Source organism: Neophocaena asiaeorientalis, unplaced genomic scaffold (genome assembly GCF_003031525.2).
Source record: "Neophocaena asiaeorientalis asiaeorientalis breed wild unplaced genomic scaffold, Neophocaena_asiaeorientalis_V1.1 scaffold78, whole genome shotgun sequence".
Lineage (NCBI taxonomy): Eukaryota > Metazoa > Chordata > Mammalia > Artiodactyla > Phocoenidae > Neophocaena > Neophocaena asiaeorientalis.
The window spans coordinates 11,415,886-11,437,528 of NW_020175018.1; the positions used below are offsets into that span (position 1 = coordinate 11,415,886).

Below are 21,643 nucleotides of genomic sequence, written 5' to 3' on the forward strand. Positions count from 1 at the left end.
CTTTACACTAAGTCTTGAAATTAGGTAGTCTTGAAATCAGGATTTATTTTGCTGTGAGTCTCTATTGATTTTGCTTGGAATGGTGGAAGCCCTATTGGCTTCTATATTTTGTTTGTTGTTTAGTTGGTTTTTAATCAGGCAAGCTTTAAACTGTTTGTTACTTCTCTTTTAATTGTTCTGATTTCTCTCTAACACCTAGAATATTTAGATTGGTCTTAGTTCTCCATATTTATCATATTTTTCCTCAACATTGTCACCTCTGTGTTCTTTCCTTCTCTGCATTCTGGAAACGAGTGTGGGGCTTATCCACGATACTGCTGATTCAGTTTGGGGGATTTTATTTCCGCATTATTTCTAATGCAGATAGCTTTTTCTGCATCCTACAGTACATTTTTTTCCCAGAGGTAATATGTTCTTTTTATCTTGTTGTGTGACATTTTTTACAGGCCCTCGTGAGGATATATATTTCTAGACTGGGTGTTGGCCAAAGGGCAGGATGTATGAGTTGCTCCTTCCCCTCCCCTCCTCTCCCTTGGGCGCTCATTGTTTGGTGGTAATCTTCTGAACCATCATTACCTTTCTCTGTTCTCATTAGTTTTTGTAGATGCTTGGTGACTGGAGTCTGGCTAGAGCCACGTCTGGCCCTACAAGTCATATAGTCCTGATGTCTTTTTAGGACATGTATCATTTCATCCTCCTAGTTTGAATTTTTTTCAGTCTTTTAAATATTTTCAACTAATGATTCTTTATACCAGTGAAAGTGAGTAAACAAATGTTATTTCTCATTATTTGGGTGATATACTGTTTAAATATCTAGAGTAGTCAGTCATTCTGGCTCAGAGGGCCCTTGTGTCTAAGGAGCATCCTGGCCCAGAGGTAGCACAGCCACACACCTGCCTCCACAGAGTTACATTTAACACACTGTCCTAGAAGAGTGGCTTTCAAACTTTTGGGTCTAGGACTTTAATAGTCTTAAAACTTGAGGATTCCATCCTGCTGGAGAAAAAAAAAAAAATGAGGATTCAAAAGAGCTTTTGTTGATGTGGGTTATGTTTATCTATATTTCCCTTACTAAAAATTAAAACTGAGAAAAATGTGAAACACGAGACTACCTAAGCAGACGTCAGAGTGATGACATCCTCATAAGCTTCTGGAAGTTTCTTCTGTCTGCTCGTGAGAGGATGAGAGGGGAAAAGGCAAGTGATGTCTCGGTGTTATTATGAAAGTAGTGGTGACCTCGTGGACTCCCTGAGAGAGTCTGAGGAACCCCTGGAGGTCCCTGGAGCACACATGGAAAACTGCTTCCGCACGCAGAAGGGGGTTTTGATATAGGCAGAAAACAAAATGGGAATTGTGATTTAACACCACCAAATTTGTTGGTTGCAAGTGTGTGTGTGTGCGCGCGCACGCGGGGGTGGAAGATAGAAGTGACATCTGTCTCTAACCATGAGTCCACCGCTGCCGTACCAGCCACGGGCCCCTCAGCGCTGCCCTCCAACAGTTTGAGAGGAGAGCCGGCATCGCGGCTGCCTGGGCAGAGCCATCTTCATTACATGTGGCCACTGGGTTCGGAAGATTAATGGTAACATTTTAAAAATTCACACAGACCTGGAATCAGCACTAGAAAATACAGATTTAAATTAACAGGGAAAAAGCAGAATCCCATCAAAGGAAATAAATCGTGCTGGCAACTACTGTCACATAATAAAATGTATTCTGTAACTGAAGGGCTTTTGTATGGAGCTGTCTGCGGCTTAGTGGCCATGTTAATTGAATAAGGCGCCAAAGACTGACTTGGGGGAAAAAAACGGAATTTCCCTCAGCCTCTATTTAGCCGGAGCTGTGGTGGCAGCACGTGCGATGCTGACCTATTTATTACGGAACAGCCAGGGCCCGTGCAGAGAGACGTGATGGCTTGCAGGGTGTGCCCTGTCTTCTCTGGGCCATTCTGGGGGTGGAGGACAGGGAGGAAAGCTTGGTAAAGCTCCCCTAGGATTCAGGGGCTGTCCTAGTTGGAATTCTCTGGTTGCCAAACAGATTTTGGAATCATGATCCATCATTGGAGTCAAGTGGCAGAAATTGCTGGCCTCTAACGGTCAGCCCCCTGTTCCAGTGGTCCAGGACCTACTGGGGATGGTACCAGAGGGTCTTCATCTCTAGGTGCCACCCCAGGTAGAGCCGGTTTCCTGAGTTCTTGGGTTTACTTCTCCTTGGCCTGCTGGTGATCTTTATGAACTCTCTTAAAATCTAAAATACACTCTTCTAGATCAACAGAGTGATCTAGAGGGATCACAGAGTGATCAACAACTTTGGGGCCCATTGAAATGACTCCACTGAAATTGCCGTCTGGGGGGTCCCAGCCAGCATCATGGTCATGGACTTGCTCTCAGCTTTGTTTGATGCCGTCTCAGCTTTGTTTGAGACTCGTTCTTGTAACTCCCCTGGCTTAGGTGCTTCAGAAAAGCTGAGTTTGTAGCGCCCATGTTCTTCTGAAGTGCCTGGCTTCTTCCTTCTTTCCTCCTCCAGCAACACCCAGTGCCATGAGTGGGGCATCAGGTTATGGGCAGTAAGCCAAAGAGTGTTGGGTTAACTGATTATAATTCCAAGTGTAAAAATAAGGGTTTTATATTTTTTCTCAGTAGGCGCTATGGTAATGGGCATGGGCTCAGGCTATTAAGTAGTCTCTAAAATATTTTAAATGACTGTAAAATATTTTATCAGATGGCTGTACTGTAATTTTTTAAGCAGTCCCCTATTATTTGATACTGAATTTGATTCCATTTTTGGCTTTATAAGCAATGCCATCACGAAGGAATTCCTATAAGTTTCCCCAAATGATCTCTAATTGCAGGTCAGAAGTGGATTCATTGGTTCATTCAACAGCATTAGGTAATCTTCTAGGGTTCTCCCTAATAATTTTTAAATGCCCACTGTGTGCAGGGCACTGTTGTAGGCACTAAGGATACAGTGGAAAGAGAAAGTGTCACGGAGATCGTGTCCTAGTGACACATAAACAAATCGACAGTCCTGTTAAGTGGGAAGGGCTCAGCAGAAAGGGAAGTGAGTGTCGAGGGGGAGTGCCACCAGAGAGAGGCGGGGTGCTTCCCGAGGGGTGCCTGATGGAAGCAGGAACAGCAAGTGCAGAGGCCCCAAAGAGGGAATGTGAGTGAGGGAAGGAGGGGACCAAAAGCAGCTGGTGAGGTTGGAGGGTGTGAGTGCAGGGACCACAGACAAGCCCAGGTCAGAGAGGAGGGATGGGCCAGAACTGGCAGGACCTCCAGCTGTGGGGCAGCTCAGGTTTCATTCTAATGCAGAGGGAAGGTTACAGGCGTTTCATAGTGGTCCTGTACTGAGTCCCTTGCGAGCGCGAGCAGGGCTTACAACAGTGCCAGGGAGGGCAGGAAGGGGAAGAAGCAGAACAGGAATCGTACTGCCACGTGCTTGGCACGTCCTGGTGCTGCGCTGTCAGCTCTGCCTGCGTCTGTGCACTGGGAGGCAACACCCCCTTGCTGAAGGGCACCCAGCCCCTGCTGGTGGCACTGGGATTTGAACCTATGTCGGGTGGACTCTGGGCTCGGTACTCTTCACCACTGCACCAGCACTGCCTCCACTGGGTGTCCAAATCTGCCTGTAGCTTTTCCCTTCTCCCATATTAGAAGGGTATTTTTTTTTCTTTTCCGGTGCGCGGGTCTCTCACTGTTGTGGCCTCTCCCGTTGCGGAGCACAGGCTCCGGACGTGCAGGCTCAGCTGCCATGGCTCACGGGCCCAGCCGCTCTGCGGCATGTGGGATCCTCCCGGACCGGGGCACGAACCCGTGTCCCCTGCATCGACAGGCGGACTCTCAACCACTGTGCCACCAGGGAAGCCCCCCTTCTCCCATATTAGAGGGACTGTGACCTGTGAGGGTCACTGAGCTAGTAAGTGGCAGACAGGTTGAGTCCCTGGCATCATTGGTTTCCCCGGGCATCTCAGGGTGGACCCCAGATTCCTGGTTGAGTGATCTCACTCTGCATACCTGATGGTAAAGATGATCCATCAGGGCGACTTTTACATGAGGATGGTAACCTCCAGAGGACACGTGGACCGACCTGTCCATGAATTCTAGCGCGCTTCTGTCAGCTTCGTCTCGGAGGGCCTCAGTTTCCTGTTCTGTTAACTGAAAGTGATTGTTCCTGCCTAAAAAGGTTGCTGAGAGGATTAGACAAGGTGACATACGTGAAGGAACCCAGCCCAGCACCTGGCAGGTGGGTCCCCACCAGATGCTGAGGAATTAGAATCTCATTTCGCTCTGAGGCTCGGCTGACTGCACGGCCGTTCCTGTCCGTCCTCACTTTCAGGCTGATAGGAGGTTGAGCGCCCCTGGGCCACTTCTCCTTCAGCAGGGGACTTTTTGGTTTGATTTAACTACAGGTGATCTGTCTCCTCGGCCCAAACTGTCCACTCTCATTAACGGGAGGCCTCGGAGTGCCTTTTCGTTCTCCTGTCCCCACGTCCCTTCCTCCGTATGTCCAGGAACAATAGAAGTGAAAATGCAAAAGCAGCAGCTATTTGTGGTGCAGGGACCCCTCTCCCTACAGCCCTCTCTGGCCGGGGGCCGTCCCACTGTCTGATCTTAATGCTGCCCCATCCCCCTCACCGTCAGCCACCAGAGCTGGAGTTTTTGGTAACCTGATTTCAATTTGAGTGATTCCTATTGAGCAACTGGTCTGTAAAAGAGTCAGGCCTGCAACTTGAAATCTCTTTTAATTTCCCGTTTACCGCATCAGCCCCACATTGTCTATCGTATGTGATCAGAAACTTTTTCGGTTTTTTCCCTTGTAAATTCCTGGTTGCTGCCACCACTGACTTCTTACGTCATACCTGTTTTCCTCTGTAGCAGAGGGGAGTGGGATGTGTGGTGTCATGGGTCTCGCAGAGACCGCCTGAGTCTAACTCAGCAAACACACAGGCGAAAATGCAATAGTAGAGGCAGCAGCAGTTCATATCCAAAAAGATCCAGGGGTTTTAATGCCGTAGGTTCAACACTCGATTTGTTCAACGGCCATTTGTTCAATGATTGTCTACCCTGGGGAAGAAATTGTCCTAGAAAATGGGGTAGCAACTTGATCTGATCTGGTCCTGCTCTTGAGAAGGTGTCTTGGGATAACGGGAGTGAGAAAGGACGCACAGACACCCAATCTAGCCTGGGACAAGCCCAGCAAGGGTTTTACCAAATGAGGATGCTTAGGTGGAGTCTTGAAGGACGAAGGGGAGTTTGAAGAGGAGGTAAGGGAGGAAATGGGGATTCTAGGAGGAGGGAGTGGGGTGGCTGAAGAATCAGGCTGAGGCAGGAAAAAAACGTGGCAGATTCAGAGACGTACAGGACCTTCACTCTTCCTGGTGGAGGGAGGGGTAAGCAGTGACAAGAGTCTGGAGAGGCGGGCTGGTGTGTGAGGACGGCTAAAACCAGGGTACAGATGTGGGTTAGGTTGCCCAGGGAAAGTGTGTGGAGTGAGAGAACACACTAAACCAGAGCCCTTGCCAACAGCAACCCTCACAAGGTTGGGGAGGAGCCAGGAGGGGCTGCTGTGAGACAGAAGGAACTAGGCCAGGGAAGGAGGAGTTGCAGAGTGGGGTCAGCCAGGCAAAACCTGCTGCCCCAGAGAGGCAGGCTTCGGCCAGGAAGTCCCTGTGGACAGGGCAGCTGAGGAACTGGGCAGCTTGATTCTCTAGCATACACTTAAGTTCCGTGGGCCGTAGAATTACCCCAAAACTGTTCACTTAGAGGGTCACAGCAGGCGATATTGATGGGAATTGTTGAGTCTGCATGCAGTAGGTGCTGCATAAGTGCTTGCAGTTCCATGACAGTCCTCATTGTGATTGGCTGCTCTGTTCCCATCTACCGTGGCATCTCGGTTTTTTCCCTCACTTTCCCTCAAGCAGGTCATCTTTTAAAATTGTAAGTTGGATCTCGTCACTTCTCTGCTTAAAAACCCTTCAGGATAAAGTTAGAGCTTGTGTGGGGTCCTGGGTGCCGTGGCCCCCGAAGCTCTCTTCAGCCTGGTCCCCTACCCTCTCCCTAGCCTTCAGGCCCTGACCACCCCGGCCTCCTTCCAGGTCCCCCCTCAGCCAGACCTCCTGCTGCTTAGGAGATGCCCCAGAGCCCCTCCCTGCCTCACCCCGCCAACCCTGCCCACCCCCAGTTCCCCACCGGAACAGCACTTCCTCGGGGGAGTGCGGACAGTCTTCCTGCTTGCCCTGCGTCAGCCGTTGCTCCTGTAACTTCATGGACGTGTTTGTGTCCCCCGCTGCAGGGTGAGCTCTGCAAAAGCAGGGACCTTGCCTGTCCTGCCGCCCCAAGTCCCCCCTCCCCCACCCATCTGGGTTGATGTGGGCCACGGCTTGCTCAACCATCTCTAACAGCTGAATGGCTGGGCTGACCCTGTCTTCTCATCAAGGAGGAGGCCCTCTGTGCAGTCACCCAGGTGCACCTGTCGTCCGAGGTTCAGCCAACACGCCACCTCCTCTGCGAGCTTCCTGGAGCGGCTGCCGCACTGTGCAGATGTTCCGTGTCCTTAGTTAGGTGGGATGCACCTTCTTAGGGCTCTCGGGGCACAGCAGTCTCGGGGTGTGAGTTCTTTCCCAGCTCCTGGAAAAGCCCTCGGTGTACAGTGGGTGCAGTGCCGACAGGGCCCCGTGCTCAGGAGGGCCCCGCGCTTGGCTTAACGCTCAGCCTCCGCTGTCGCCATCTTGAAATTCTTAATGACATTTGACAGGTCCCCCAATGGTTTTGCACCGGGCCCTGTACCTGCCTTGCGGGGACGATGTGCGGGGCCACGAGAGAACCCTGGGATCTGTAGACACCGGGGCCCAGCTCAGGGCGAGCCCTCTCTGCAGGGTCGCCTGTCACCATCTTAGCTCTGCTCACCCACAACCACAGTCAGTAACTCATTCTTCTGTTTGCTCAGCTTCATTGACTAAGTGCTGTGGTCAGAGGCATTGATCAACTGCGTCAAATCCCTCTGCAACTGCTCCTCTCCCTCCCAGGGTTCCCAAACGCGGCGTGTCTTCAGAGGCACTGCTGGGGCTTGTCAGAGAGATTCCTGGGCTGCATCCAAGGCCCACTGAACCAGACTCCCCGGAGCTGGGACTGTGAGTCTGTATGGTTAGCAGTAGTGCCTGCATCTGTGCTGTGACGCGCAGAATGGAGAGTGAGAACCTTCGTCCAAGCGGATGAGCCCTTGGTGCGGCGTTTGGTGTCCTCTCGGTCTGGCCCCGGCTTTGTCTCCCGCAGGCAGCCTTACCCTGCAGCAGAGTCAGCTCTCCCTGACTGCCGTCGCTCCTGTCTCCTCCTGTAAGACCGGCAACCTCCTCTGAGGCAGTGTCCCCGGAAGCCCCACCCGCCTGCTTTCGTGCTCACTCAGCACGTGGTTTTTATTCTCCTCCCAGCACGTGTCCTGTGGCACAGTGGCTTGTTCCTGCCCCGTTGTCCCCCCAGCCTGAGAGCTCCTTGCAGGGGGTAACTCGCCTCTGCATCCTCAGTTCGTCAGGACTGAGCCGTGGACACAGGACTCACACTCAGCAAGGCCCCGCTCCCTGGTCCAGCCGGCCGGCCGGTGGCACAGATGTTTGCTCCTCCAGGGCCTGTGGGAACAGGCCCCGCCCAGAGTCATTCTGGGAGGTCACGCGTTTGTTGTGTGGAAAGGGCAGCATGTAGAACGTGAGCTTTCTTTATGTGATCATTACCCACCCCTCTTCCGTTTTAGAAATGACTGTGTGTGACCAGAGCTCAGGCTACTGAGCTACTTCAAACCAACCCCCAGTCACACCACGAAGAGGCAGTTGTGTTGCTTTTGTCCCCCAGACCTGTTGGGTTTTAAATGGTTTTCCTATCATTGTAACCTTTCTTCTCGGCATTCGCTAAAGGCAGCTGATGACCACGACAAGTGGATTATGTGTTTTGATCGATACCTGCTTATGTGTGGGCAACGTGGGCCTTAATGGCCAACGCCTGCGCCATAAAAGATGAGCTGGGTCGATGGAAGGTACTTTCTGAGCACCTGCTGTGTGCTCCCACCTGAGGGGGACGTGCGGACACAGCAGTTCGGGGGAACGTGCCATTGTGGTTCTCAGTGGGCGTTCGTTTCCTGGATACACGTGGTAATAACACCTAACGCCTTCGTTCACAAAGTGCTTCCTGGGCTGTGACCCTCCACAGCCCCACGGGACAGGCGTGGAAGCCACTGGATGGGGAATGGGACCAAGACAACAGGGCAAACCAAGTCCTGCGCTCAGAGCTGAGCATCCTGGTCCCACTGGTGCACTTTGCCCAGTGGGTAGAGATCAAGATTAAATCACCCACTTCCTCGGGGCACCTGCCACGTCACTTAAGGCTTGGGAAACCCTTTCTTCCTCTTGGATGTCCTTCCCTGTATAGAAATAAGTGGCCACTGATGTCTGGAAACTTCTGAGTTCCTAGGGGGACTCGAGCTGGTGGGGCAGCTCAAGTCCTGCTTGAGAAGGCGGAGGTCCCCAGGACTGCCCGCTTCCCGGGCTCTGTGGGCTGTTGGTGGCGCCTGTGCTTTCTGAGCCTTGGGGACTGCTCCGTGCACCCTGTAACCTCCTTTTTCTCCTCTGTCTTTCTCAGGCACATCTCTCTCACGCTCCCTGCTACCTTCCGAGGCAGGAACAGCACTCGGGCTGACTATGGGTACCAGCACTCCAATCTGTATGCCATATCAGGTACGTGCGGCCGCTGCGAAGGGCCAGCTAGCGCGTCTGTGTCCCAGGCACCGCCTCCCTCTACGTGCTTCCTGGCTGCTAACGGCATCTGTGTGTCTTACCTCTCTTTTTACCCCTGCAGGGGGCCTGTTCCCTGCAGGGACCAGGCCTTCCCTTTCCTCTGTGTCACTGTAGCGCTTAGTGAAGGGCCAGATCCTCAGCATGTTTTGAAACTGATGAAAAACAATGCGTGGATTTCACAAGCTTGAAGGGAGGTTTCCAGAGAATAGTCACCACATCCTTCACCTGCCAGATCCAGGGCAGGTTCCCCGCGGGGACTGGGGACCCCGCAGACCTGAGGCCTGGTGCCGCCTGCCCTCCGTATCCACGTCTGTCCTCATCTCTCACTTCTCAAAGCCAGGTCTGTGACCAGCGGCTGTGCCGGCGTCTCCCCCACCCCCGGCCCCATCGTATGAGTCTGTGATTTCTGAACTCGGCCCTGAAGTGGATAGTGTTACCTTGGCAGGAACTTGGTCAGTCCTGGTTTCCTTTTTCAAAAAACTTAACAAGCCTTATTACAGAATTGAGATTCATTAGGTGCCTGGCGGGGCAGGTGACTTGCTAAGAGCTGAGGAGACCCACAAACTTGACTCTGATTATACGGGGCCTCCAGCTGGGGGGCGTTTGTATATAAGGGGGAAATGGCAAGTGGGTGCCACTTACCAGCACGTACCCTTAATGGTGAGTGATGTTTTGAACACGGGAACATGGCATTCATTCATGTACCATAATGAGTTGGTTATTTGAAAGGTAATCTTTTTTCTAAAAATTGCAACTTCAGGTTACTAAACAGATGAAATAGAACAATGGTCTAAGTCGTGTCAGCATTAGTTTTTCTTGTTATGATCACGCCCTAATAGGTTTGGAAGTATGAGCAAAGGCCAGTTGTTCTGTTTCTGGGTGGCGCTCCTGCTGGGGAAGGGAAAGGGGAAGGACGGGGATGTTCTCAAAGCCCTCATCCTGGCTTTTCTCCAGGAGCCAAGCTCCCCAGGGCAGCGGGAACGTGTGGTCGAAGAGAAGCATCTCCAGGGAGAATTTCTTTTGTGCACTGGCTATTTCAGCAGAGTCGACAAGGAGCGTAACAAGTGTGGAAAGATGACCTATTTTGTAGAAAAGCTGAATATTTCCCCAGATGCCTAGTGGCAGAGTGGTGCAAAATAGGTCTGTGAAATCCAGCAGGGCGGCCCCGTTCCGAATGCACATAAGGAGAGCTCAATCACAGCAGATGACTTTTTTCCCCTCCAGCTCGCAAATCTTTTTCCAGCCACGGGGTTCGGCTGCCCCCACCGTACCTGGATTCGCTGATGGCTTTCCCAGCTGTTGACGTTTCTGCAGAGAAGGGCCCACAGAGTAAAATCTCCTCTGGTTTGGCAGGAATGTTCCTGTCTGCCTCTGGGCCACTGCTTCCTCGCCCCGCGGCTTTGATGAGGTGTTGTCTGGGTTCATTTCAGCTGTTAGTTTAGCAATACCGAGGTAACAGTCTCAAGACGCAGGGGAAGCCATTCAGAAACTTCCTGTTACGTTTGCGTAAGTGTCAGTCAATTGGATTTTATCTTCCAAACAGAGGTAGTCGAGGCTGTGGCCCAGGGCAGCAGGCAGCTCGGGCCTCCTCGGTGGTGGCAGCATCAAAGCCAGGGTCCAGGACTGCTTTGTTGTGATGCTGCCAGGCGTGCCCTGCGGGACCCGCGGGCTCCGTAAGGCCGGCAAACTCAACACTGGCAGCCGTGGTGCGTGCAGCTGGGAAGCCTGCCCAGCGGCAGCCTGCCTGCGAGCCATTCTGGCTAAAAGGGAGCAGAGACCACGCCCCCCCCACCCCCACCCCCCCGTTCCAACAGTATTTGGCACTGAGTGGCATGTCTCAGTTTGGTATTGCGAAGTTAAGGTTTCAGTGGTTCACTCCAAAAACAGTCAAGGCAGCATGTGCTCCAGCCCCCAGCCCGTGCACAGTGCCCAAAGCCATGATGTCTGGCGCTCTGCTGGTAGTGGAACGAATCACCAAACTGTTCTCCTCCCCAAGCAGCTCTGGCACACGTTCGCAGCGGATGTCAGGCACTGAGCCTTTGGTGCGAACTCCTGGTCTGCTCTGGTTCGTTCCTGAAACTATTTGATTACTGCTCCCCTTGCTTGTGGTCCCTTCCTAAGATAAGTAGGTTTCCAAACAATGTTATTAGAAGTTTGAAGAGCAGCCTACATTTAATTTATACGTATGGTTATTAAAGTAATATGTACTTTTAAGTGTTTTCCCAAGGGCATATCTGTTAATATATTTCTTCTGTACCTTTCACTGAGACAGTTCATCCCTGTCCTGCCTGCAGAGGGAGAGACACTGCTCAGAGCTGCTGAGAGACCGGTGGGCACAGCATGTAGCTCTGTCCCCAGCACACAGAGGTGCTCGTGAAATGGTTGTGGAAGGAAGGGGAGAGGAAGGAAAGCATTTAGCCTAGTGTCTGCCTTGCCTGGGAGTACCCTCTATGACCTCTGGGGCAGGTGATCGTCCTGATTTGCTGCTCCAACCCTACAGTGTCTGGGCCACCATCTCTGAGCAGCCCAGCCCATCTCTGCGCGGTGCTCCCGTGTTCAGCGGGGCTGTCTTACTGTATGTTCATATCCCTCCGGCCATCTGGGGTACCACGCATCCCGTCAGCGTTGCATGCCGACTGTTCTGCACTGTCCAGCCAGTGGGTAGTTCTCTCTTGCCCACAGGATTGGGGTGAGGAACATGGTGCTGAAATCCTGAGAAGCTTATTCCCTTCTCTGCCATCTTGTACCCTCATCAAAATGGCCATGAAGCACACCTTTGATCCTCACACTTCCTCTTCCAGGAATTTCTTCTGGAAAATACAGATGTGCAAAAAAGATTATCCACAAGGGCGAGCACTGCTGCTTTTTAAATATAATACCCCAAAAAGGGGCAGGGGGGTGGATATCATAAATGTCTAAAATAAAGGCAAGTGGTTAAATTATGAAACATCCATACAGTGGCCTTAACTTCTCAAGCATCAGAAACAGTTCTGATTTAGATAAAAAGATGTGCATGAATGCTGTTAAGTGACAGCCAGGACGTGCAGTGTGATCTCATTTTAAGAAATACATCTAAAGGTCTGGGAAGGCACATGCCGAGGTGTTTATAGTGGTTTTCACTGGATTTTCCTGCTCTTCTTTCTGTTTCTTTGCGGTGTCTCCTTTTTCTGTGATCGCACATATTGCGCTCGTAAGAAGAAACAACATAGGACCGATGTTAACTTGTCACGCTCTTGGGAAGCCTTGCAGATTCCAGTGATTCGCCGTCTTTTCTGAGTGCTCGCAAGTCTTCTGACCCATCACACGCTTTCAAATTCTAGTGGATATCACTTCCAGGCCACAGATCAATAACTATCTTATTATCCCTTTTTGAGGACATGATTTTTTTGTGTTGTTCAGTCTCCTGGAACCTCCTGTCCACTGATGTTCCTCAGAGACCACAGACTTATCTTTTGCGCCAAGTGGCCCCGCAGACACCGACTGAGCTTGAAAGCACCAGGCTGCTCACCTTTCTTGCCCCTCAAATTCCCCATCACCATGTTATTCACTCCTTAGGGTTTGAGGATGGTTTTCTTTGAAAGAGTAGATGAAATAAAATGGTGGGCACCTGGTTTGTCTCACTCTGTAACCTGCATATAGTAGGGTTGGCAAACCACTGTTTAAATTGTCCTTACTTGTGATAAGTGGCAGCTCATGGGCTCATGCTTTCCTGGCGATGTTCTTATCGGTGTGTCTCCCTCAATTACATGCCCTTAAGATCTTCTCCTGGGAGGACTTGCTGCCGGGCCATGTTGATTTCTCTAGATTCTGTCCCAAAGCCCCAGTTCCTAAGTTTCCTTGTCAGAACTTTTAGTGGCTGTTAGTTTTCTTTTAAAGAATATCTTCTCTCTCCTGAACATCTTCTACTTTAGTCCCAGATGATGGTATCCTCCCTTTTTTTTTTCCTTATAATTTTTTTAGATGTTTAGGTGTCTGACCGTTTGCTCATTTCTCTTCCACCTATTCCAGGAAGATTTAAGGTAGCTGCAAAAATGCATGTAACAAAGTGAGAACGGAAGGGGAACAGTAAGAGGGAATGAAAATACAGGATAGCAAAGTAGGGTGCAGCTGTGGGTGAGGCTTTGCATGAAGCGGAGATTCTGGATTTGGTTCTGAGTCAACAGTTTCCTTACGGACAACCTAAAAATAAGCTGGTTGTTCAAGGAGAGCCTAACTATTCCTTTTATGAATTTTTCTTCGTACAGAGGGCCCTGTAAGGTGCTGGGAACGGCCGCTTTTCCGTGAGTTTGATAAGGACAGACTGTATGCCCACGTGAGGCAGATCCACTCATGTTTGAACCCCTAAAATGTTTGGAAGTTGAGTGAGATGTTTCTTAAGAAATGCTCTTGTGCTGGGTGTCATGTGCCTTAGAGGCTGGGGACCTCGGGGGACGTCAGGAAAGAGGAGATCCCCAACGTCCTGTCCAACCTGAGGGCCATCTGTGCCGAGGGTCCCTGTAACAAGCAGCTCAGCCCAGAGGCACCAGGATTGCTTGTCCTAGAGGCAACCTAGGAATGTCTTGTCGGCCACGTGGCAGGTTTTACTTAAGGAACAGGTGACAGTAGGTATGGGACACTACGTTGTAAGAGTCTTGTTTTTGTGGTGGTTATAAACTGATTTATAGCGCCATGTAAAGAATTTTTACCAAAGAACTTGTTTTTCTCCGTTTTGAAAAAAATTGACACAGTCGTATAAATTAGGACAGCAAAGCAGATGCATGTTAAAACCAGCATGTAATAAAACCAAAAATCTCCAGCTCAGCCCGCAGTTTCAGGATGAGCCACATGCAGAAATGCGCCGAGGCCTCGTGGTGCAGGGAAGCACCTTTTAGCGCCTGACATCTTCATCTGTCCGTCAGCACCAGGCTGACCACATGATTTATTTTCCACTTCGTCACTTTTGAGAGTGAAAGGGTCACAGAGTTGCATCAGGACAAAGCCGGAACCTGGAACTGACCCGGCAGACAGGGGCTGTGGTCACCTTGCCTTTAGTTTTTCTGTTTTCTTCAGGGTTTTTTTGTTTCTGTTTTTGTTTTTGCTTTTGTTTTTTGATTGCTGGAAAAGCCAGCTTATTGCCCTGCACAGCTGTTGCCTCTTAAAAACCGGTCCCTTTTCAAGATGTTTGACATCAGGAAGCGTGTGAGAGTGGACAAGCTTGAGTCCATCGGCCAGCAGTTTAGCCACGACACTCGTGCAGGGAGAAGGAGAATTTTATCTGAAACACAGAACCCCGTACGAGCCGTGTAACTCTGACATCAGACCGGGAAAGCGCAAAGCAATTAAAAATAATTAATGATTTCTGAATATCAGCCTTCTCCATGCAGTTTTAATCTAGTCCTCATTTAAATTGGAAGATGGACATTTAATTATCAGTATTATGAAATTCATGATTTATATATTTCATCCAACTGGATAAAATTTCTGCCATCAGCCCTTCATCTTATTATGAAAGAAAATCTGTATATTTCACAGTGTGATCGTTTAAAAACCCATCTGCAGCCTACCAAACAACTGCAAACATATTTTCCTTTCATTTCTGGTGATTACATTATTTCTGTCTTTTAATTAGGAAAAAAAAAGCTCACCTGGAATATCGGAAATAAACTTAATACTGTAATGATCATAAAGCACTGCTGGGCCAGAAAATGAAGACCAAAGGACTAAAACAATAGGGTGTGTGAGAAATGCTGTTCTTTTCTGTGTAAGGTGTTCTAACAGACAGCTGCTCCACATGTCACGTTTATGCTGCAGAGTTTGCGTGTGGAGTGCGTGTGCGTGTGCGTGTGTGTGTTTCTCCTTTTCCCATGCATGTGGGTGAGTGTCAGCCTGCGATTGGGTTGACAACCTCAAAAGAGGGGAAGGGCCGCCAGCTTCTAGTGGGAGCCCCGGAGTAATGTGAATTGCCCTCTGCGTTCGCAGGTACCCCTGTGGCCTCTGTCATTAATGGACATGTTCACGCGGCTTTTGTGGCCTTGAACGTCAGACCCCTCCTTTCCTTTATCCTCCGATGAGGATTTTCAGACTCACCTAGGACTGGTTGGAGAGGTGGGGGGTGAGCACGTGGGAGGGTGGCAGGGATCCGCGGGAGAAACATCAGTTTGATGCAGCCCCAGATTATAGCATATGAGGAAAATTCCTCAATGAAGTGGAAAGATATTTATAATAACGGTGCTCAGATCAAGGAGGAGATAAGTTCTGTTAAAGACATATAAATTTTTATCATCCCCTCTAACGGCCATTGCGTCCCTTGTCTATCCATCTATTCCTGCCCTGACAACAAAGGAGAATAGAATAAGGAAAAGCAGAAATGAATGGGAGTGGGTGGGCACTTAATCGCATAGTGTATCTGTACATCCTGGCGCGAAGGTGCGGGTGACAGGTGGCCGGGTTTGCTCTGTACACAACCATGTGTGTGCTGTCGGGCGCTCACACGCTGCCTTGTTTCGATTGATGAATTGCCTGCTTTCTTGATTAAACCTTCCGTCACTTAAGAAACAAAAAGCCTGTGTTTAGATGGCAGAGTGGGACACGTCAAAAAAATCTGTCTCCTTTACCTTTGTGCAGATGTTGGGCACAGACTGTAACATGTATTATTAAAATGAATGTGGCATTTACTGTGCATTATTCCTTTCCTGGGAGAAAGGACTGTAAATTATATGCTAATAATAAGCTTTAACCCTTTCGAAATGCAAAAGATTCAAGAGTGCAAATATTCACGTAGGCCTGGCTGATTGGATGTGCTCTCATACAGCCACCGTGGTCACTGAAGTTAATGAACGGTGTGTGCGGGCAGACACGCAGGGCACTTGGGAACTCGAGGTGCTCCGCTCTGCAAGTGCCTCTGCTAGGATTTTGCGGAGAGAGACCCTGAAACCCCTTGGCTGGGCTCTGGGTCATCTTACGACAGATGAGGTCCAGAGCCATGCCCAGTTCCCCCGGCGCATCTTCTGGACATGAGCATCAGGCGTGGTCCTCTGGTGTTCTCCTGTGTCCCCGCTTATGGGGCTGGCTGGGCTCGGGCCCGGCAGGTACCGGGTGTTGGTGCCTCGCACTTCCTGGACCTGGCTTATCAGTCCTCAGTCCAGTTGCCCAGGTGGCAGACTCATGTCCCCAAAGCACAGCCTCTCAGATCAGACCTTGCGTTCTTTCATACCTCACCTGCCTGGCGTTGGGGCTGTCAGTGGCCAGTCTCCACCTCTCTGGCGTCCCTTCCTCTGTACCCAGCAGCCGGGGTCGCTCCCTGTGTCCTCATCTTTGTGTCTTTCTGTGCATCCGCCCCTGCCAGTCCCATGGCCCAGGTGGCCCCATCGTCTCTTCTCCTTTTCTCTGCTGACCCATCCTTGAAGCCCTGCTCCTACAACTACCTCTTCATGAAGCCTGTCTGCGTCCCTTCCAGTCAGGGCTGCTGGTCTCCTCCCACACTGCTTTGTGTTAGGACGATCTCACCTGGGAGCAGTCTGAGGCAGCAGAGGCTATGTTTAGAAGAGACGATGGAGGCTGTCTTCAATCCTTTTTGAATCCATGCGGTTGTAATTAAAGGCAAAGAGACCAGAACGACTGTTTACTTCCCTGTTCATTCAGCAGACAGCGCTGCCGTGTGCCAGGCCCCGTGTTCCCTCTTCGAGGGAAGCGTGGGGAAGAAGGTTCAGCATGTGACTGACGGGGCGTTTGGGGTCAGAAGCACGTGGGGCCATCACACAGAGCCACTGTGAATGGCCGCACTGCACAACGCGTGTGAATGGTTCCTGCCTGGAGCTGTGCAAGGGCCCTGCGTTATGTTACCCTGGGCAAGTCACTCAACGCTAGTTATTCACCCCTGGAAAAGAATACAGTAACCGCCCACTAGCTTCCCAGGATTGCTGAGAGGATCCAGGACGTCGAAGAGTATGTTACAAATCAGGAGGCAGTGCGGGAATGTCACTTCCCTCCATCCTCGCCTCCCCTGCAGGGCTGTGATCAGAGTCGGAGCCCAGAGGTTGGAGGAGGATTGTTGCTCAGGACACGCTGGCTCATCTTGGCCCCGTGCTCCCTTGTATGGTTGTATCTGTGAGATTTTACTTCTCAGCAGTCAGAGCTCTCTGAGTGCTCAGCGAAAACATCTTCCTCAGGCCAGAGAAACTTGCAGTAGAGGCTCTGGCAGGGCTCGGCTTGGCATCCCCTGGAAACCGAGGCCCGCTGTCACGCATCGTCACTTAGACGTTGGCAGCTTTCCGTGGCAGGCAGCCCATGAACCCTTCTCGGGAAGGTGACAGGATGCTGGCTTGAGGGCAGGAAGGAAAGACGCACTTGGCAGAGTGAGCTGGCCACTTCCATAAAATCTTCCAACGTGCCTTTGGTGTCTTTGGAGGAAAAGTGCTGGTGGGCTGGCTGCCTTCCGCTCCAGGCTTTCATTTCTGCTTTTCCTGGGCTCCACCGGCAGGAGAAAGTTACGACTTCTTCCAGTTTCGTCATCGTGAAAAATAAAAATATTATTAGGTGACAGATACTTCAGTGCTCTTAAAAGGTGGCCACGCCCCTGCCGTGCCTTCAGTCTCGCTTCGGTTTTTAGGCACGGCGGAGTGTAGGCAGCGTTGGTTTAATGGGCCACGTCCCCCTCTTAAATCCTCGGGTGAGGCAGCTGAGAGGCAGTGGGAAGAGCCGGGTGCAGGCCCAGCCTCTCCTGCTGGCTAGCCCGGTGATGCCAGGCTCGGCACCACGCGTTTCTGGATCTAAATGCCCACGTCTCTCGACGTCAGTAATTGCAATAACAACATCAGTGATTCAAATGTAACTGTAGTTCAGCTAATACTTTTTGGAAGTTTCCTCTGTGTCAACCACTGTCTAGTATCTAAGGTAGCAGTGGTAACACCCACCTCCCAGGGCTGGGGTTGTGTGGGAAGGAGCCTGTGTGTTTTTCGGGTTGGGATACCTGAGGTGTTACTAGCAGATGTGTACTTACTGACTCCAGACTTCAGAGAAATTCCATCCAAACGCTGTCTTGACTATAAACTTCCCAGACACGGACAGTTAGAGAAAAACCAACTTTCTGACACCTTTCTCCCTGCATGTTTACCTTCTTTGTCTAGTTTTTAAGCAGAAATATGCCTCCATTTCCCCATCGTAATTCCCTTCCTGGCAGGCAGCATGACTGTGGTCCTTTCTGAAGGCCTAGCCAGAGAAATGCTGGAAACAAAGGGAAGACGCTTAATCCCAGCTCTTCATCTGCTCTTAGCACTTCTTCAGAGGTTTTCTCTGGGGTGAATGAAGTCGTCAGGTTTACCGAACACTCCTGCCTAGGAGCAGCTTATATCGGATTAGCCCTTTGTTCCTTTTTCTATCTCTGTCTCTCCCTGTGTCGCAATAAGAGACTGTCAGCTGAGAGGGGGAAATGATATAATTAAGGGAAATTCTTTAAACACATTTAGGGAGCTGAAGTTGTTTTTGCTTTTATTAAAATGGATTGCATTCATTTATTTTAATAATACCTAGCCTTCTTCTAGCACTTACTGTGTACAAGACTCTGGAGTAAGCCCTTTCCATGCATTTTGTTATTTAATCCCAACAAATCCTTGCCAAGAAAACCTTTAGGATTTGTACTGTTACTACTACTATCTCTATTTTACAGATACAGCACAGCTGCCAGCGTTGCTGAGTTCCTACGTTCAAGCCTTGTTTCGAGCCTCATAAAATAAGTATCTTTATTTTACAGGTGGAGAAACAGGTTTGAGAGAGTGATTTGCCCACAGTTACACTGCCAGTAAGCGGGAGGGCTGAGATTCAAGCCCATCCAGACCCTAAGCTCCCAGCGCTGGCCTGGAGGACGCTCCTTCTGGCTGTGGACCATTTCCCTGCCTTTGTCAACTGAAGTTGGAAGGACACACACACCCCGAGTGGCTCACGGTTTATTAGGTCTCAGTGTTGTTTCAATCTCAGATGATCCCCGGCCCCTCATCTCTGGGACCGCATCAGAGTGAGGCCTTTGATCCTTGACTGGCAATGACCCTCCCCCCCCAGTCCGCAGGGCACTGCCAAGAGCGGTGTGGCTCCTATTGGCGGTTGCTGGGCAGAACGGTGAAGAGGTGAGCACACAGCCCCTCACTTGAAGCTGAGTGACCTTAGGCAAGCGGCTTCACCTTTCTGGGCCTCAGTTTCCTTTTCTGTTAAATGGGAATGGCAGTGGTTTGTAGTGAAGATTAGAACCACGCCTGGTGCGTGGAAGGTGCTGTAGATGTGTTGATGATGGTTGTAATTATTCCACAGCGCCTCCCTGCCGCCCCTTCTCAGATGCTTTCCCAACCAGGAAAGGGAATACTCCAGATGCTTCAAGGAACCTCCTCTCCATCAGTAGGCAAGGCTACTGCTGGTCTTGTGTCAGAGACGGAGACCTTTGTTGGGGGGTGGGGTGGGGTGTGGAGCCCAGGGCACCTGGATGTCCCCTTGCTGTGGCCTTCCATCAGCCCTGTGGTGGCAGTGGGCAGCGCAAACAGACCATTTCACACCTTGGGACTGAAGTGTAGGCGTCTTCTTCCCCTGTCCCAGCTTCCCGGACCCTGCCCACAATAGGCCTCTTATTTGAACTGACAGTCACCTCAGTGCCATCTGCTTTGAAGCCTCGTTCTCTAGATTGGGCCTCCTAAGGTGCCAGCCTCTGCTGAGGTCACTGAGCCATTCCAGACCCTGTGCGACCCTCTCCTGAGCTCCTGGTCGCAGCTCCCGTCCTGCTGGCCCCACTGCCTAGGTTCTCCTGCTCTCCCGCGTGGCCCAGCTCCCAGGCTCCAGCCTGGCTGACTTATGACGGTAGTCACAGGGGATCAGCTTCCAGGTGAGCGTCTTTAAACTCCTGAAGACTTAGTGAGTAAAGGTGTGGGCGTCGGCAGAACTCAGGGAGAGGTTGGATGGCTGTACGGAATTCGGTGATGAGATCAGGAGTTATCCTCTCTGTCTGTCACAAAGGATGTCAGGACGAATGCATTTAACTGCTAACATTAGGACAAAAGACATTCTGATCTGTTTTGTAGCAGTGAAGCCACCTTCCCTCTGGACAGAATACCTGAATCCATCCGTTTTTGTGCAGTGGGTGTTTGTGTCCTGAATACCCAATGCTTTCTTCCCTCTTTTTATAAATGGCCAGTGGTGGTCTTAACCTTTTATGTTTAAAAACACAACCTTCACTGCTCCAGCTAGGGTTTGGACAGGATGTATTTATCACATACCCCGGAGAACGAGGCTCCTTACTCCTCAGATTTGTGTTTTGATTGTCTCAGACGGTGAGTGAGGCAGAACTCCTCCAAGCTTGAGATCCTTTGTTTAGAGCGCGGTTTCTCGTGCCTGGCTTGTTTTACAGTGTGAACGATCTCATGATCCACTGGCGAGGCAACATCCATAATTTTGAAGGACAGAGGAGAGCGTGCCTCGTTGGCCCTAAGCATCGCTCCTGGTGACACACTTAGAAGTACTTAATCGCTTCCTATCTGGAGGCAATAAACGCACCCATCTTTCTGTTCCATTGCCTCCTGTGTTTACCTTAAATATGCCCTGTGCTAACAAAATGTCAGTGTCACTCCTGTCAGAGGGTCCTTTGGCTCACGAATTACACAGCCCCCACTCACCCTTCTGCCAAAGGTGGTTGGACCTTTTATAGGCCCAGCTTGGGCAGCTTCTCTGGCCATAAGCCTCTTGGCTATCCACGCTGCTTGTAAACTTTGGCCGTCTGACTGGTTTCCCGGTTCTGATAAGGGCGACCTGTCTTTGGTTACAACGTCTTGTTCAGTGCTCAGTTCTCTGCTGGAGTCCAGGGTCCGTCCCAGGAGGTTAGGACCACGAGCCTCATTCACTGGTGTGTGTCCAAGCAGGGCCCGGCCCGCGGGAGGCGCTCGGTGATATTTGTCGTTGGATTGCTTCTTGAAATCCACCCTTTGTATCCGCCCTTCCCAGCTGCATGACTTTGGACAATTTGTGTAACATTTCATTCGTCTCCTCTTCTGAATCTTGAGGATTAGGGATAATGGATGTGAAGTGCCTTGCGCTGAGCGGGCCCCGCAGAGATGGCAGCTGAATGACTGTCGCAGACACTGTCGTTCCAGGGAGCGCTGGGCTTGGTCACCTGCAGTAAGACCCCCACCTCCACCCCGCCTAAAATACAATCAGGAGGGGCAGCTGGTCCACTAGGCAGGGCCAGAGGAGAACTCACAACTCACACCTGGAGGGACCCTGCCCAGTTCAGGGGACTTCTTGGTGTCATAGAAGACCAACCCCCCATCCTAGCTCAGAAATTGGTAATTGCATGAGATGTAAGTTTGTTACTGGGTAAAACAATTTAAAAGAGAACATCTCAACATTTAAATGAGCCTCCAATTTTCCCCTTCCCTTCTCATCGAATCAGCTCCGACTGAGAAAGGAGCATATCCGTGCTCAGCCCTCTAAACACTTTGACTTCTTTCTTCTTTGCCTTTTGGTTTGTGGCTCTTTCTTTCCTGCCCCTGTCATCCCAGGACCCTTGAGCCAGAGTCCTTACATAACTGTGAGCCAGGGCTTGCTTTCAGGGTCCATGAGAGTCACACCACCCACCGAGCACATCATGAAGGCTTCCCTGCACTCCAGAGCTGCTGCCAGGCCGGGTGCCGGCTCCAGGGCTTGTGCCGAGGGCTGGCTCGGCAGCCACAGGACACACCATGCACTGAAGACGATCTTTCTTGGGGTTTGGGAGAACAGTTTAAACAACTTTCTTAGATGTCCCCATCTTAGGGGAGGAAGCCAGGGTATCTATCGATGCTAAGGGACTGCTCCTTTCTTCAGACTACATTTTTTTTAAAAGATAATGTATCTTTTATTTGGGTTTAATGA

General features: G+C 50.6%; 1 protein-coding gene across 1 annotated transcript in view; it reads left to right on the top strand.

Annotated features, from left to right (window-relative positions):
* Nucleotides 1-21,643, top strand: part of MVB12B (multivesicular body subunit 12B) — a 199,162-nt gene that overhangs the window by 111,566 nt on the left and 65,953 nt on the right. Inside the window, exon 8 of the mRNA XM_024762198.1 lies at nt 8,628-8,722. Coding sequence (XP_024617966.1) covers nt 8,628-8,722 — 95 coding nt within the window. The remainder of the gene's footprint in view (nt 1-8,627; nt 8,723-21,643) is intronic.